The sequence below is a fragment of the Vigna unguiculata genome, chromosome 11 (assembly GCF_004118075.2).
Source record: "Vigna unguiculata cultivar IT97K-499-35 chromosome 11, ASM411807v1, whole genome shotgun sequence".
Taxonomy (NCBI): Eukaryota; Viridiplantae; Streptophyta; class Magnoliopsida; order Fabales; family Fabaceae; genus Vigna; species Vigna unguiculata.
Window position 1 is genome coordinate 40,508,388 of NC_040289.1, and position 16,719 is coordinate 40,525,106.

At 33.0% G+C, this 16,719-nt stretch overlaps 2 protein-coding genes across 7 annotated transcripts; one reads left to right on the plus strand and one right to left on the minus strand.

Moving 5' to 3' along the window:
- Positions 1-2,845: 2,845 nt before the first annotated feature.
- Positions 2,846-8,497, plus strand: LOC114169532 (conserved oligomeric Golgi complex subunit 7). The gene is made up of 10 exons (XM_028054737.1): positions 2,846-3,320; positions 3,561-3,650; positions 3,754-3,873; positions 3,976-4,077; positions 4,161-4,441; positions 4,617-4,762; positions 5,405-5,603; positions 5,925-6,594; positions 7,282-7,608; positions 7,927-8,497. Exons 1-10 carry the CDS (start codon positions 3,036-3,038, stop codon positions 8,206-8,208), a joined length of 2,502 nt encoding a protein of 833 aa, XP_027910538.1. The 5' UTR covers positions 2,846-3,035; the 3' UTR covers positions 8,209-8,497.
- A 2,560-nt stretch (positions 8,498-11,057) lies between these two features.
- On the minus strand, positions 11,058-14,943 carry LOC114169587 (luc7-like protein 3). 6 transcript variants are annotated; one of them, XM_028054818.1, is made up of 10 exons: positions 14,749-14,943; positions 14,524-14,652; positions 14,178-14,217; positions 13,520-13,595; positions 13,219-13,419; positions 12,892-13,101; positions 12,407-12,810; positions 12,237-12,299; positions 12,032-12,100; positions 11,058-11,900 (listed from the first exon to the last, which is right to left on the minus strand). In XM_028054818.1, exons 1-7 carry the CDS (start codon positions 14,789-14,791, stop codon positions 12,469-12,471), a joined length of 1,041 nt encoding a protein of 346 aa, XP_027910619.1. In that variant the 5' UTR covers positions 14,792-14,943; the 3' UTR covers positions 11,058-11,900; positions 12,032-12,100; positions 12,237-12,299; positions 12,407-12,468. The 6 variants fall into 6 exon arrangements, with proteins under 6 accessions (XP_027910619.1, XP_027910618.1, XP_027910615.1 ...); XM_028054817.1 differs by having other exon boundaries at positions 12,237-12,326; XM_028054814.1 differs by having other exon boundaries at positions 12,032-12,299.
- Positions 14,944-16,719: the final 1,776 nt, after the last annotated feature.

The following is a 16,719-nucleotide window of genomic DNA, read 5'->3' on the forward strand; positions in this document are numbered from 1 at the left end:
AATTTTAGACGTTTTATCAATGATTCTGCAAGTCCATTTTGAGTATGAACATGTGCTACTGGATGTTCAACTTCAATTCCAATTGACATACAATACTCATTAAAAGCATGAGATGTAAATTCACCAGCATTATCAAGACGAATTTTCTTAATTGGATAATCTGGGAAGTGGGCTCTTAACTTGATCAATTGTGCTAATAACTTAGCAAATGCTTGATTTCGAGTTGATAGTAAACAAATATGTGACCATCTAGTGGACGCATCAATTAATACCATGAAATATCTAAATGATCCACATGGTGGGTGTATTGGACCACAAATATCACCTTGTATTCGTTCTAAAAATGAGATTGACTCATTTCTAATTTTTTCTGGTGATGGTCTTATTATCAATTTTCCCTGCGAACATGCAGTACATGAGAAATCATTGGACTGAAGAAGCTTTTGACTTTTAAGTGGATGTCCACATGAGTTTTCAGCTATTTTTCGCATCATGATATATCCAGGATGACCCAACCGATCATGCCAAACAAGAAATTCATTCTTATTTGTAAGCTTCTGGCTTACAATAACATGCGTCTCAATCGCATTAATATATGTGTAGTACAAGCCATAAGAGAAGGCTGATAATTTCTCCAATACACATTTTTTATTTGACTCAATTTGAGTGATATAAAGATATTCAACATCTCCTTCATTATTTGTCTCAATATGATATCCATTTAGACGAATATCCTTGAAACTTAATAAGTTTCTATTGGACTTAGGAGAATAAAATGCATTTTTAATATGCAATCTTGTACCTCTTGGCAGAAGTACTGTAGCTCTTCCAGAGCCTTCAATTATATTTGTAGTACCAGAAATAGTACTAACATTGACTTCTCGCATTACCAAAGTAGAGAAAAATTTATTACTCTTGAGAATTGTATGAGTTGTTGCACTATCAGCAAGGCACAGATCCTCATCATTGGTGTTAATGCCAATATTCATTCTTCATATAAACATAAATATCAATATTAGAGATTACTTTGTAAGAGGAGAGAAAGAAAAAAAAATAAAATAAAATAAAATAGAGGATTTTATTCATAAAAACATAAAAACTTGTACATATAAAAGCAACATGAATTAAATATAAAACATTGTCTTAAAAATTAATCATAAAATAAAATTATTTTCTAACACTCCCATCACCAATAAGGTGATCAATGCTTCCATCGGGTTTAGAAAAGAAATCACCAATATCAAGATGAGTAGTATCCATATGACCATAATCAGAATCACCATCTTCATAAGCAAAGTGTGTTTCTACATTCTTCTTTTTAAGTGATTCTTGGTAGAGTTCAACAAGATGCTTTGGTGTATAACAGGCACGGGTCCAATGACCTTTACTACCACAACGGTAACATATATTTTCAGCCTTTTTGCCATTATTTTCACCCCTTTCTTTTTCCTTTTTCGCATTCTTGTTCCACTTCTGTTGATGAAGTTTCTCTTTGAAATTTCCTTTATAACCATGTCCACGACCATGATTAATAGCACGACCACGACCACGACCATGGCTACGACCACGACCAAAATTACGACCACGATTATTATTATGGTCTTGACCTCGTCCATGATTATATGGATCAGATGTTGCTGCATTCACTTCTGGGAATGGAGCAGAACCAGTTGGTCGGGCCTCATGATTTTTCATCAAGAGCTCATTATTTTGTTCAGCCACAAGAAGGCATGAAATCAATTCAGAATATTTGTGAAAACCTTTTTCACGATACTGTTGTTGCAAAAGCAAATTAGTTGCATGAAAAGTTGAGAATGTTTTTTCCAACATATCTTCATCAGTAATTCTTTCTCCACATAGAGTCAATTGAGAAGTAATTCTAAACATTGCAGAATTATATTCACTTACAGTTTTAAAATCTTGCAACCGTAAATGCATCCAATCATAACGAGCTTTTGGCAAAATCACGGTCTTTTGATGGTCATATCTTTCTTTTAAATTTTTCCATAGTACAGAAGGGTCTTTTATAGTAAGGTATTCAATTTTCAACCCTTCATGAAGATGGCGACGAAGGAAAATCATAGCTTTAGCTTTATCTTGTTCAGATGCTTTATTTCCTTCTTTAATAGCATCACCCAGACCCATTGCATCTAGATGAATCTCAGCATCTAAAATCCATGATAAATAATTGTCCCCCGAAATATCAAGGGCCGCAAATTCAAGCTTTGCAAGATTTGACATGTTTTAGAACTAGCACATAAAATATTAATATAATCAAATTTCATGTATGAAATTATTAAAATCAAATAATAATAATAATAATAATATGACAGAGAAAAATAAATCAAACAATTATCATTACACAAAAAAAAAAATGAGATAAAGTTTGTGAATGAGAAAAAGATTAGAAAGAACCTCGATTAAGGAATATAGAGCGTTGTTCTTAGGGAGAAAGAAAAAAAAATATGCCTTCACGCTCAGTTGGATAACCCTCGTGCTGATAACGTGTTATAAAATAAAGGTAATAAGAGAGACAAAGGAGAGGAAGAATAGAGAATGAGAGAGTAGGGAGCAACTTCTGGTTTTATGTGTGTCTAATTACTGATAGGACGAGTCCTATTTATAGGTACAATATGGTAACCCAGAAAGGATATAAAATCAAATAGTAAATACAAAATATTACATCATAAAGAGTAATGAATAATATGATTATCAATCATATGAGTAATTGTATAAATCAATGGACGACCATTAATTCATAACACATGTAAATTTTTTCATTTATTGTTGTTACAGGAATGAATGTCCCCTCTTGATAATAAATCAGAAACTAGCATGTATTAGTTTTTTGGGTGAAATACACAACGGTGCGTTTCGAAAATGTTAATTTTTCAGGCACAGACCCAAGTTTGTTGGTCAGGGGTAAACTTGTGCTAGAGAAACTACCTGTGACGGAATTGTTTGGCGAGTCTGAAGAGAGAAGAAAAGAAGACCATTGTGTGTAGCGGTGAGTTCCTGGTTCGGTCGCTGCGACCATGATGCTAGATTTGGGTCCGTTCTCGAACGAGAACTTCGACCCCAAGAAATGGATCAACTCAGCATGTCAGAGTCGACACCCTCAGGACTCTTTGGACAAACACCTTGTGGACATGGAGATGAAGCTACAGATGGTGTCAGAGGAAATCGCCGCGTCGCTCGAGGAGCAGAGCTCCGCCGCTCTCCTCCGTGTCCCCCGCGCCACTCGCGATGTCATCCGCCTCCGCGATGACGCCGTCTCTCTCCGTTCGGCTGTCTCATCCATCCTCCAGAAGCTCAAGAAGGTACGAAGAAATTCCGGATCGGAGTAGGTTTCAGTCCGTCTTGTTTCTCCATTAGGTTTTGGAACATTGAAATATGTTATCGCATTGAGCTCAGCAATGAATCGATTATAATCACTGAATTGTAGTTTTACAATGCTTATGGTTTCATTGAATGATCTGAAATTCTGATCTGGTCGCTGAGATCTAGTTGAGAGCAAGCACCTGTAATTTTGCTTTTCACATTTTTTTTTCATATTATAGGCGGAGGGGTCGTCTGCTGAATCTATAGCTGCACTTGCTAAAGTCGACGTTGTCAAACAGAGGATGGAAGCTGCATATGACACGTTGCAGGTAGGGATTGATACTTTGCATGTCTGGTAGTTGTTAACTTAGTTCAGAGACACTCTCTATGATGAGACAAATAAATTTCACTTCCTTTGCAATTGAATGACAGGATGCTGCGGGATTAACTCAATTGAGTTCGACTGTGGAGGATGTATTTGCCAGTGGAGATCTACCTCGTGCTGCAGAAACTCTAGCTAACATGAGGCATTGCTTATCAGCAGTTGGGGAGGTACAAATTTCCCTCTTCAGATGCTTAACAAGTGGCTTGGGCTTTAGATTTGTGATTGGTTTCATATTTTTTTTTTCACGTACCCTCACACTCTATTTTTAGGTTGCTGAATTTGCCAACATAAGAAAGCAACTTGAAGTCTTGGAGGATAGGCTAGACACGATGGTGCAGCCTCGTATTACAGACGCGTTATCTAATCGCAAGGTTATAAATATATAGTGTCATATAGGTTCTTTTGTTCTGTGATTTGCGTTGAATCTCTTGTCTTGATTCTCGTTATTATTCAGGCCGATGCTGCTCAAGATTTACGGGCTATTCTCATTAGAATTGGAAGGTTTAAGTCTCTGGAATCACAATATATAAAGGTTCATCTGAAACCAATTAAGCAGCTTTGGGAAGATTTTGATTCTAGAGAACGAGGTAATAAGTCCGTTATTGAGAAAAATGAGATGGAGAGGATATCAAGTAGTGGTGATTTTCATTCAGTTTCACCTGCAATACCATTCTCCACTTGGCTACCAAGCTTTTATGACGAGCTACTGCTTTACCTTGAACAAGAGTGGAAATGGTACCATTACTAGTGTTAGCTTTCGTTGTTTTTACTACTGAACAAAATTTGGTGCTAACGGATCTTGATTTTTCATCTCAACCTACTGAAAAATTAGCTTGCACAAAAATGATAATGTTAATCAGATTTGCGTATTGAAGTAGCATAATAAAAGCATTTGAGCTGTTACTTGCAGGTGCATGGTTGCTTTTCCTGAAGATTATAAAACTCTTGTCCCGAGGCTACTAAGTGAGACTATGATGACTATAGGAACCAGCTTCCAATCTCGTATCAACATTGGCATTGGAGATGCTGTTCCAGAAACAAAAGCATTGGCTAAAGGTGGTCCTTAGATCTTTTGAACGATTTCCTGTCGGAGGAAGATGTTAGCTTTATTTACATATGTATAGTAATTCATTGCATATGATAGATCTTAATGGATTTGAGTCCCTCAACTCCTGCCTGTTTCCTATATGTAAATAAAAACATAGAATAGCTGAAGCTGTTGTGCTATTGGAAAAGTATCTTGGTCATTAGTTCTTGCTCCAGTAAATTGTTCTTTCTTTTCACACTTGAAAATAATAGAGTGATGAGGGACTAACAAAGTTTGTGGTTTACATTGAGGTATATAGCAAATAAATACTTCCCTTAATACTGCAGTAAGTCCCAATACATTTAACTGATCACGGTTTACTACTTATTGTGTCTTGGTTAATGCTGAGATTTTGGGTCCGTTTATCATTTATTGCAAAAGCTGCATCGGATCATGAAATTATATATTTTATTCCTTCTCTCTACAGTGACCTTTTGTATTAGATTTAGAATAGGGGTTCCGTGTTCTTGAAGAAACCAGAGGTTTTAAGTTTAGAACTGTGATAATTCAATATATACCTTTCAATTAGCAAAAGTGTAATTTAACTGTTAACTATTTTGCTGTGTTAACTGTACCAAGTTGTTGACATATTAGCTTATGAATTTTCATAGGTTTACTAGATACTTTAGCGGGAGATATGCATAAAGGCATTAAGATTCAAACGAAGCATCTTGAGGCCTTGATTGAATTGCACAACATGACTGGGACCTTTGCGAGGAATATTCAACACTTATTTTCCGCTTCTGATATCCGAGTTTTAATGGATGTGCTGAAAGCTGTGTACTTGCCTTACGAATTGTTTAAACAGAGGTAAAAACTTATTTTAATTTGAAGAGTAATTGAAATATTTCAACTAAATTTGGCTGATTATGCCTTTTAGCACATTGCTCCATTGTTATTTAAGCATTGAGTGGGTCTATGGAAGAGAATGTTAACTTCATATCTCACAATGTCTCTAGAAGTAGAAATATAAAACAAGAGGAGCAGAAAGATAAATTTTAATAAACTGCTTTTTTTTTTTTCTTTTGGTTTGTCATGAACATTGTCTGTATGTATGAAACCCTTTTACAATTCGTACAACAAATATCCAATTTTATCCTTAATCCATCTTACATCGAGTATGTCCTACAGGTATGGACAAATGGAGCGTGCCATCCTTTCCTCCGAGATTGCGGGAGTAGACTTAAGAGGAGCTGTTATTCGAGGGGTGGGAGCCCAAGGAGTTGAACTCAGTGAAACAGTTCGTAGGATGGAGGAGTCTATTCCTCAAATAATTATACTTCTTGAAGCGGCTGCAGAGAGATGCATCAGCTTCACTGGAGGTTCTGAGGCAGATGAACTGATTCTTGCCCTTGATGACATAATGTTACAATACATTTCCTCTCTGCAAGAAACACTTAAGTCACTGCGAACTGTCTGTGGTGTGGATTATGGAAGTGATAGTACTCTTAAGAAGGACACGGAGAAGAAGGATGTAAACCAAAATTCTCGGAGAGTTGATTTGATCTCAAATGAGGAGGAATGGTCCATAGTCCAAGGGGCATTGCAAATCCTGACAGTTGCAGATAGTTTGACAAGCAGATCTTCTGTATTTGAAGCATCTTTGAGAGCCACTCTTGCTAGATTGAGCACAACTCTATCTTTTTCTGCATTTGGTTCAGCTCTAGACCAAAACCAGACTATTAATAGTAGTGTAGAAGGGGAGCCATCTTTTGGCGGAAGGGCTGCCTTGGATATGGCAACACTGCGGTTGGTTGATGTGCCTGAGAAGGCCAGGAGACTCTTTAACCTTTTGAATCAGGTATTAGTTTTATTGTGGTCTCATTTTCTCTTTTCCTTTTGGTTTAGAAATGGATAGAAGGAATAGTTAATAGATTGTAAAATTGAAATTGGGAGGAACCTTAAAGAAATAATGATAGGAATAATGATAAGAATGTCTCACACAACCCAATCCTTTAAACACTCTTTGAATATTCCTTTCTCCCTCCTTTTCAGATTGTTCAATATTGTGATGATTTGACTATCCCTATCCTCCTTCCCTAGAATTGTAATTATTCACATTGATAAATATTATAATTTAGGAAATTAAGCAAGCAAGCTTCTGAAGTCAGTTCTTTAGGAATTGGTTTGCACATGCCCTTTGTTCTGTTTCCCTCCATCTACATGCTTTTTCCATAACCCTTTGTTTTGTAGTTATTGACATTGGTAAATTTTGTAATTAAAGAAATTAAATAAGCAATATTCTGAAATCAGAGTTCTTATGGAATTTGTTTGCACATGTGAAAATGGTTAACAGAAATTTAAACCACATTTAAAATTTTGTGCAAATATTGTTTTATATGAATACGATTCATTGATTTTTTAAGGCCATAAGATTGCATTGGTATTGTTCCTTAAGCTATGTGCTGACACACTTTGACAATTCCCTTCGGACACTTTTTTCTCTTTATATTCTACTGAATTACATAAAATATCTTACTATTTGCAGTCTAAAGACCCCCGGTTTCACGCACTTCCCCTTGCATCTCAAAGAGTTGCAGCATTTGCAGACACGGTTAACGAACTCGTATATGATGTCCTCATATCCAAAGTGCGGCAACGCCTCAGTGATGTGTCCCGAATGTCAATTTGGTCATCGGTTGAGGAACAAGGAAGCTTTCCTCTCCCTACCTTCAGTGCTTATCCACAGTCCTATGTTACTAGAGTTGGTGAATATCTTCTTACTTTACCCCAACAACTGGAGCCACTTGCTGAGGGAATTAACAATGAAGTCAATGATGAAGCGCAGTTCTTTGCAACAGAATGGATGTTCAAGGTAACTAATAATATAAAGGAAGATCAAAGTTAAAAAAAGAATATCCCTTTTGTCTGCTGTTTGTTTAACCCTTTTCCAGAAACAAAAACAATAATTTTCGTTTTTAAAAACATCACGTTAAAATTGCTTGCGTTTGAGCTTCTAAAAAAAATAAGAATCAGATATCTCACTATTTTTTGAGACTACTAAGTAGCTTTTGAAAGAAACAACTAATATATAAGCCTTGATATACTTTTTAAACCATGAATCTCTTTTGTGTGTCCACATTAAATTACTAATGAAACGAACTTCTTTCCGTTGGTTCCTGTGAAATTTTAGGTTGCAGAGGGTGCTACTGCACTTTACATCGAGCAGTTGCGTGGGATTCAATACATTTCAGATCGTGGAGCACAGCAACTATCAGTTGATATTGAGTATCTTAGTAATGTGCTTTCTGCTCTATCAATGCCAATTCCTCCAGTTCTGGCTACATTCCAAAGTTGTCTTTCTTCTCCAAGAAACCAACTACAAGATCTTTTAAAGACAGATTCAGGACACCAACTTGATATGCCAACAGCAAACCTTGTTTGTAAGATGCGACGAGTGAATTTGGATTCATGAATGTTTCAAGCAATCGAGCCCATTCCACCCACTCTCTCTCCAGATATGTTTTTGCCTTGCAGAGGAGATTCTTTTACATCGGCAGTGCTTACACGCAGTTATTCGTCGTGTAAGTACACCTACTCTCATTGAACCTGTAACTAGTTGCAAAAGGGATATATATATGGTTGTTTCCTTCTCTTCCTTGTAACCCTTTGTTTGAAGCCAATCTTCTATCCCTTTTTGTATTTTTGTGCAGAGATCTATAGTTTTATTAATTAAGTTTAACAAACTATTTTAATTCTAAAAATATAAATAATATTCAAATAGAAACTGACCAGGCCTACCACACGTTGTTTGGAGTGGATTCAGCGGGCTGAAAATAAATCTAACATGTGAGATTTTTAAGGCACAAGATTATGTGAAAATTTTATGGTCATTTTTTTGGTTTCACTTTCATCAATTAAATGTTAGCTAATTGATGCTATGTGAAACTATCATTAAAGTTAGTTTTATTTATTAATTATATTTCACATATGTATGCATGTAAGGAACCTTAGAGGCAATTTAAGTTATTTGACAGTTTGTAAAGAAAATATTTTTCTTTTCTTTTGGTGTACATTAAATATTATGGAGGTTGTCAAAAAATATTTGTCAAGAAGATTACACAGTTTTTTTATATAATACAATTTAGTTTTAATATATTTAAGGATAAAAAAAGTTGGCGTTTTTTTTTGGACTGAGGTGTGAATTTATTCTTTTAATTTATACCTCCAGATCCAAGTTTTCATATTCTTATTTGGAATATTCATATACTAATTTACTACTTTTATCCCTCTTAGTTCGAAATTTATTTTTCAAAACGTCATATTCGTCCACAACCAGAGAAATCTCAATATTTGTCCTGTTTTAAAACTCAACGTCACTTTCTATAATGTTTGTACAAAAAACTGAAGATAACTAGAAACTAACATTATGTGAAATAAAGAGTTGATAATTGATACTAAAGGTTTTTAAATTAATTTATAAAAATAAAAATATATGGTAAGATTTGTTAACAGATATAAACTAACAGAAATAAATGTTACTATAATATTTTATATATTTTATTTTTATTGTATCGATGAAATCTATTTTACAATTTTTATCATTATATGTTTCCCTACTGCTTATTCTACTACTCGTTTGAGACTATATCTTAAAAAATGTCTAATAAAAAAATTTGAAATATAATAGAAGTACGTCAATAAATGTAACGGTTAAACAAATAATATGATATAAAATAAACTATCAATTATATATCGAAGTCTACTAGGGAAATAACTACATAAATATTGCAAAAAGAAAAAAAGTTAAAATAAATAAAATAACTTAAAAACATTAGAAAAGTGATTATCATTTATCATTATCGATCTTAGGTAATTAAAAGGTAAATATAAAATTGTAAAATTCTATATTGACGTGAATACACAGTAGAACAAAGAAATATGTAATGAAGTCTTGCATTTTATTAAAAAAATTAAATAATTTAATAAATATTTTAAGGATAAAAAAGAAACATTAAAATTAAAAAATTGTAGTAAGTACTAATTATAAGCCGAAACAGTTTTTTACTTAGTAAGTGACATTAAAAAACTGAAAAGTCAAACTAAACGTACCTACGGACTCTGTACAAAATACATATTTGAGTTTCGTTTTTTTTAGGTTACAAACTGTGATTAATTATATTAAATCCATTGAACTCATTTAACTACAAAATAAAAAATTCACGAATTTTAAATTGAAGTAATGTGATGAAAGACGTGGTCTGTGACAATTAAAAACATACTAGTAAAATGATTGAGTAAAAATTTATTGAGGTCACAATTTCGGAGTAATCACAGTAAAACAATAAAAGGTCAATTCAATCTAAAAGAAGTTAAGGGTGCTTTCTTGTCCAAATATAAATGACTAAAGGATAAGCTTTGGAGAACTAATGGTTGAAAGAGCATATTGTAAGTTGAAACAGTTTCCAAGTATAATCCGAATTTTCATAAGTCGTAAAAAGTGTGCCTTATACTTATTCCAATGAATTCAAGAACAAAGTAAAGCAAAAGTTACTTAGAAATATAATTAAAATGTACCTTTTACTTAATACTCTATTCAATTCTTTATTTATATGAATACATAATTTATCAAAATCAATATTAATAGGTAGGTTAGAATGCAATGAGAAACTTCAAAAAATCAATTATCACAAAACAACATCTACAATTGTATTTATTGGAAAGAATATCCCAATTTTTTAACCAAAAATCACCACGCTCAACGTTGTTTTTTTCATCTTCAAGATATTTGCTAAAGCATACTGAAGTAAACAGTAACAAATCCGTAAACTATCAATTTAGCTCCAAAATACTACCCACGGTCTTACAAATATTAAAGGTGGTGTTCAATAATCTTCCAAATATTTAAATATCCTTTAAATACGTTATGGGCCAAATAATATAAATATTAATACTTCAAAAGTTACTCAAATAATTTCAGACTTCACTCGAGAAAGTGTAATAATTTAAGGACAAAGTCCATGGTTCAATCAACTCAAAATTAGAACTCAAAGCTGCTTATCGATTTATCATTTTTTGATCCAAATAATCCTGTTAGCTTCTTTATTTGCGAAAACGTAGAAACTTTTGTATTTCTTCTAATTTGGATAACATTCCAAAACTTTAATGGATTATAATTATAAAGTCTACCACCCCCATAGCTAGGGGGGGAAATCTATCTTCATTTCACACTTATGATCTGTTAAATCATTCCATATCTTACACTTGGTATCAAACAAAAAAACAGAAGTCTGTAGAATAACAAAAATGTAAGAGGCTGGGTCATTTGCTCCAAAAATCGCTAATTTTATTTCCTTGAATGTTTACAATCTTTAAGATCGCAAGTTTGAATACTGACTCAAGTTCTAGGTTCATCAAGGATTGGGCTGCTATTTTGAATATAATAAAAAGCATATCCCTTTCTCCACATATAAAAAGAAAAAACAATAATTAGAGCTTAATTTGCATTTTGCCTCGTTTTTTATAACAAGAGGCAAGGGTTGTTTTCCTGCACGTATCTAGCTATCAAAGATCACAAGGAAACATGAGTTCCTGAACACCAAATTAAACGGTCTGACCCACAGATATGAGACAATTTACCTCCAATCACCCAGACAACAATGGAAGGACGTTTGTTCATGAAAGGAGAGATTCTGCATTCCACATCATCGGAAGTTTTTCATGCGAAAAGTAACAAGCAAAGACAACCAAATTCCTGTATATATGACAGTCATTCCATTTTCTATTCGAACACTCTGTAAGTCGCTACTTTTACAGAGGATGATTTGCCATCCTGTAATTACTTACCATTCCAAACCAGTTGCCAAATGGGTAAAAATAAACGTTTACTTATACTGGACTACATGAACTAATAATCTTTTTCGAATCGAAACCCCATATAAAGAACGAGAGCAGGAAACTATGGAATAAAAAATAATTCTCCATTCAGAATATGATGATATCGGATGATATCACACACCAAATATATTATAAATATGCTATGATACCATGGATTTGGGAGATAACTAACAACAGATTCAGTAAGGTTACCTATATCTTCTATACCGGTGCCTTCGGAATGTAGTTCAATGTCAAATTTCATGCCAGAATAAGCAGCATTTTTTAAACCTGTGTTGGTTTATATCAACTTAAGAAACAACGGTGATGAAACAGAAAAAGGAAAGGGGAAAGAAAACAAACATTTCTACGCTGAACAAATATCAATATATTTGTCGCAAGGTATAAGATTCACAAGTTACCTCAATACAAGAGAAAACCATCCCCCTCGGCAGCAATGACATTCATTCATGAAATTTTGTGTCTGACATCTTAAATCAATCAATTGATTCCCAGAAATGAGAAAAGAAAGACTACACACAATGCTTCAGAGATGAATCATCATAAATAACTTAAATCAAGGTGCAAAACAAATTGTAAGAGAAGTTACAACAGTGAAATACCTACCTCAACCCTTTTCTCCATTAATAATATTTGATGAAACGGAGATTCTACACTCTCAACAAAGCTCTGAGATGGGAAAAGTGTAAATTCACCCTTGATGATGACAAAAAAAAAAAAATACTCAAGACTCCAAAAGCACATATTCATGTAAGTCTTGGGATATTAAAGACTACCTCTTTTAAATTCAAATTCTGATATCTATCAAGAAATTCCTCTAATTTGAGCAAATTGGACTTCAAGAAGATCTTCTGTAGCTATGCTTAACAGGAGAACGTGATCTGCTCCTATCACGGTACCTGTCTCTACCTCCATTTCGTCCATTCCTCAACCTATAATCTACTCCCCTTCCCCCGTCTCGGTAGCCTCTAACATCATGCTCCCTAGACCTTTCACGCTCCGAGTCTCTGTCCCTATATCTGTCCCGCTCCCTATTATGGTCTTTATCACGATGTCTATCCCTATCACTTGAATCACTTCGTCTCCTCCTCTCATGCTCCTTCTCCCTTTGTTTCCTCCGCTCTTCGGCCTCTTTTTCCCTGGCTAACTTTTCCTCGTCATTAGCTTTCTCCTTTGCGGCCTGAAAACAATACCAACATATATAAAGAAACATTTAATAATTGTTTTAGTGTTCAAATTAGTTCAAGACAACCAAACTCACCTTATACTCAGTTATGAAGTCACGAACCATGCCATAACCAACATGCTGCTTCCCTGTGACGTGTGACTGTGTCCTTTCTGCAGCATCATTTGCCACAAGAAAAGAACCACAAATTTCACATAGTGCCATCTTCTTCTCCTGACCAAGCATCAACACCTTATCATTTTGAGGTTGTGATAAAGCTGTCTTCTCAGCATTAAGTGTCTCCACCTGTAAAAGAGTAAGTCCCACCCAAAACGCCAAAGGTGCTTCAGATATGCCAGTGGTAAATCATTATAAGTTCAACTTGCATGCAAAGGAAAAAAGGTATTGCATATTGTTCAGCACCTTCCTCATAAGAGCTTCAGCTTCATCAACTTTCCCAGCTTCGCCAAGAGATTCAACTTGTTCAAGAAGGTTCTTTATTTTCTCCTCCACAACAGATAACTGCTCAGATTTTTCAGCTGTCAGAGGTGGGGGTGGTGCTGGCTCCACCTCTTGAGCAAGGCGCTCTCGTCCCCGTCTTACTCTTCTATCTAAGTCCATCACCTGTGATTATTGCAGAAAATATGAGGAATGGTTCATCAAGATACAAACAAGAGTAAATTTCTGAGTTTTGGGAGGGAAGGACAGCAGGTAGGTAACCTACCAATTTCTCACAAAATTGAGCAAGTTCGGCTTCAAATTTGGGTACATATGCATCATGTCTTGGAGACTTCTCAAAACTGAAGTCAGCAATAGAGTAAAGTTCATTAAATCTAAAACTATAATATATTATGTAATAACCTAAACAATGCACTGAGACTTGTGCTTTCATTTATCAGCATCTTATCATCAAATGCACACATGACAAATTAAAATCAGCAAAGGAGAGTAAACTTGAAACAGAAGCAACTTCAGTAAGATCCGTGTTGAACAACACGACACACAATAACACCAATTGAAGCAGAAATCGTAAAGCCTACATTGAATATGATAATATAAACTGAAACAGATTTTTATAGTACTAGGGTCCACTTTTAAACGAAATTTTACCAGCAGCACGATACTAAACAAACTTCAACACATCACTATAATATTAACAGCAGCGAAATTTTCGTGGTAGAGCCACAACAGAAACCACTACCTAAAATTAGAAATGATAGACAATTACAACTTCATACAGGCAAGTCTAAAAATTAGAAAATGTAACAGTTTTTGCACTGATTTGTTCCCAAATATCTGCAGCAAGACCAAAGAAGTTCTATACAGCTCATCAATATAGACCACAAAACCTAAATTACATAAAAACAAATTTATTTGTTCACCTTTCTTTCAATTTTGGGTCGTGAATTCTTGGGCAAGCACCTGAATCAAAATTAAACGCAAATTAAGTAGAAGGAAGAATAATGAAATCCAACCGCAGCCATCACAATAAAGAAGATCCCCATCAAGTTGACGAGGGAATTCAATTCAATAGGCATATTTCTTTACTTAAGAATTCATCAACTATTCTCAGTCAAAGCTCAATAATCTTATCTTCTTCTAAAAAGCACTCTAAAACGAATCAGTCGCAACAATCTAATAGATGAAGTAACAGTGTAGTTGAATTGACATCGAGAAACGACAGAGAATCGAAATTGAATTAGCCGTGATAGAATTGATTAAACGCACCGAGATCACTGCGCGTGTTGACGAAGAGATCGTGAGGGCAAAAGCGCACCATGTAGAATCCACACACTTCCTTGTCGTCCCAAGTAACTTCCTTGTACCCCTTTCTCTCTTCCTCCGTCAAGTTGCGCGCTAAGAAATTCACCACAGTAACAACAAAACAGAACAACTTAATCAATTTTAGAGTATTGGGATTCGTGATTTACAATGCGATAAACAGAAACGTACCTGCACCCATGAGTTCGTCGAGCAAAGCTCTCTGCGCGTCCATGATGAATTGAAGAGAAGATGTAACCCTAATTCGAAAAATTTGTTCTCGAAATTGGAATGGGGAGGGAAGTGTTAAGAAGAAAGGATTGCGAATTTCGTTTATAGGGTAGGGTTTGTGGGTGCCGTGAACACTAGTTAAATGGACAGTTACCACTTTCCTTCATCTTTTTCTTTTTACCTTTTTTTTTTTCTAATTTTCTACTCATGAAAATTTAAATATTTACTACAAAATTCAATAATAACAAATTATAGTAATTTTATATGAGTGCCAATACAGAATATTTTCATAAAATTATTAGTAGAAAATATCTATAATGATTAAAAGATTAAGTAAAAACTTGATTATAATATACATTTTCTAAAATATAACATTTTTTAATTTAAATTTCGAAAACTCAATAGATGAAATTTTTTAATATTGGAAAGGATAATTTTTTAAAATTTAAATGAATATTATAAATTTAGAAGATTTAAAAGAATCTTATGAAATTATAGTAATTTTTTATGAGTACCAATACATCATATTTCCATAAAATTAATAGTAAACATTACGTGTAACGGTTAAAAGATTAAGTAAAAACTTGATATAATATACATTTTCTAAGAGAATTTTGGAATATGTTTTTATATGATATAATGTCAAATTTCATTTATAAATATGTTTTTGTCTCTTGAATTTTAGAATTAGTCGATTTTGAAAATTTGGACTAATTTAGTCATTTATATTTTTAAATATGTGAATTTAGTTCTTTTAATCAAATTTTGTTAAATTTATTCAACATTTCCGACATTTTTTTCATATAGTATTTAGCTTAATACTTAAACAAAAATGTGTCAAATAATATAAAAAACTTAAATATAATCCTGAAATGCATACAAAACATTAAATAAACTTTAACAAAATTAGATTAAAAGGATTAAATCTACATATTTTGAAAGATGAAAAATTAAATTGATTTAAAATTTCAAAACGGACTAATTTCAAAATTAACTGAAAGGACAAAAACATATTTAACTCAATAAATAATTTTTTTTATGGTTTATTCAGTGTAACAGTGCATTTAGTAATTGCCAAGGATTATGTTGACTTATTTCGATTTCGTTAAAAAAATATTTTTAGAAGATAAAGTACAATATCATTTATTAATTATATATATATATATATAATTGTTATTATTAAAATAAAAAATTAATTATTGTAATTATTATTAAACTTACGATGTTATTAAATTTATAAAAAGATATATTCTTAAAAAATAATTACATACAAAATAGATACAAAATTAAAGGATAAAATGATTAATAAAATAAATTATATTAATAAAAATAAAATCTGAAATGTGTATAAAATACAATCTTTTTCTTATAGATGTATATAGGTTTCGGGTTTATTATACCTTTTTGTCAAAAGAAAAAAAAATGTTTCTTCATTATAAACCAGTCAAATTATTTATTAGCAATATTAGGTAATCCACATCTTGCTTAATAGGGAAATTATCTACATTTAAGTATTCATTAATTTGAACTGTTAAAAAAGTTTGAATGATATATTTCCATATGTACATTTTAAATTAAATTTTATCAAAATGAAATATGACTTATCAAAATTTATTGAGGTAAAGTATGAGTCATTTAATTTGTTTCATATAGATTTTTATTTACTATAGTTGAAAATATTCACATAATCTTTCTTTTTCTTTCTCTGGTTGCACAAAATAGATATGAAACAGAAAGACCAATACATATCAATACAAAAATAAGGTTACCAAATTAATCTCTTTTCAAAATTTTATATTAATCTAGTCTTTCATATTTAGAAATACGTGAATTTAGTTATTCTTATTCAATTTTGTTAAGTTTATTTGACATTTTAAACGCATTTTATGATAATATTTGAGTTAATATTAAAGCTGGAATGTGTCAAACGAT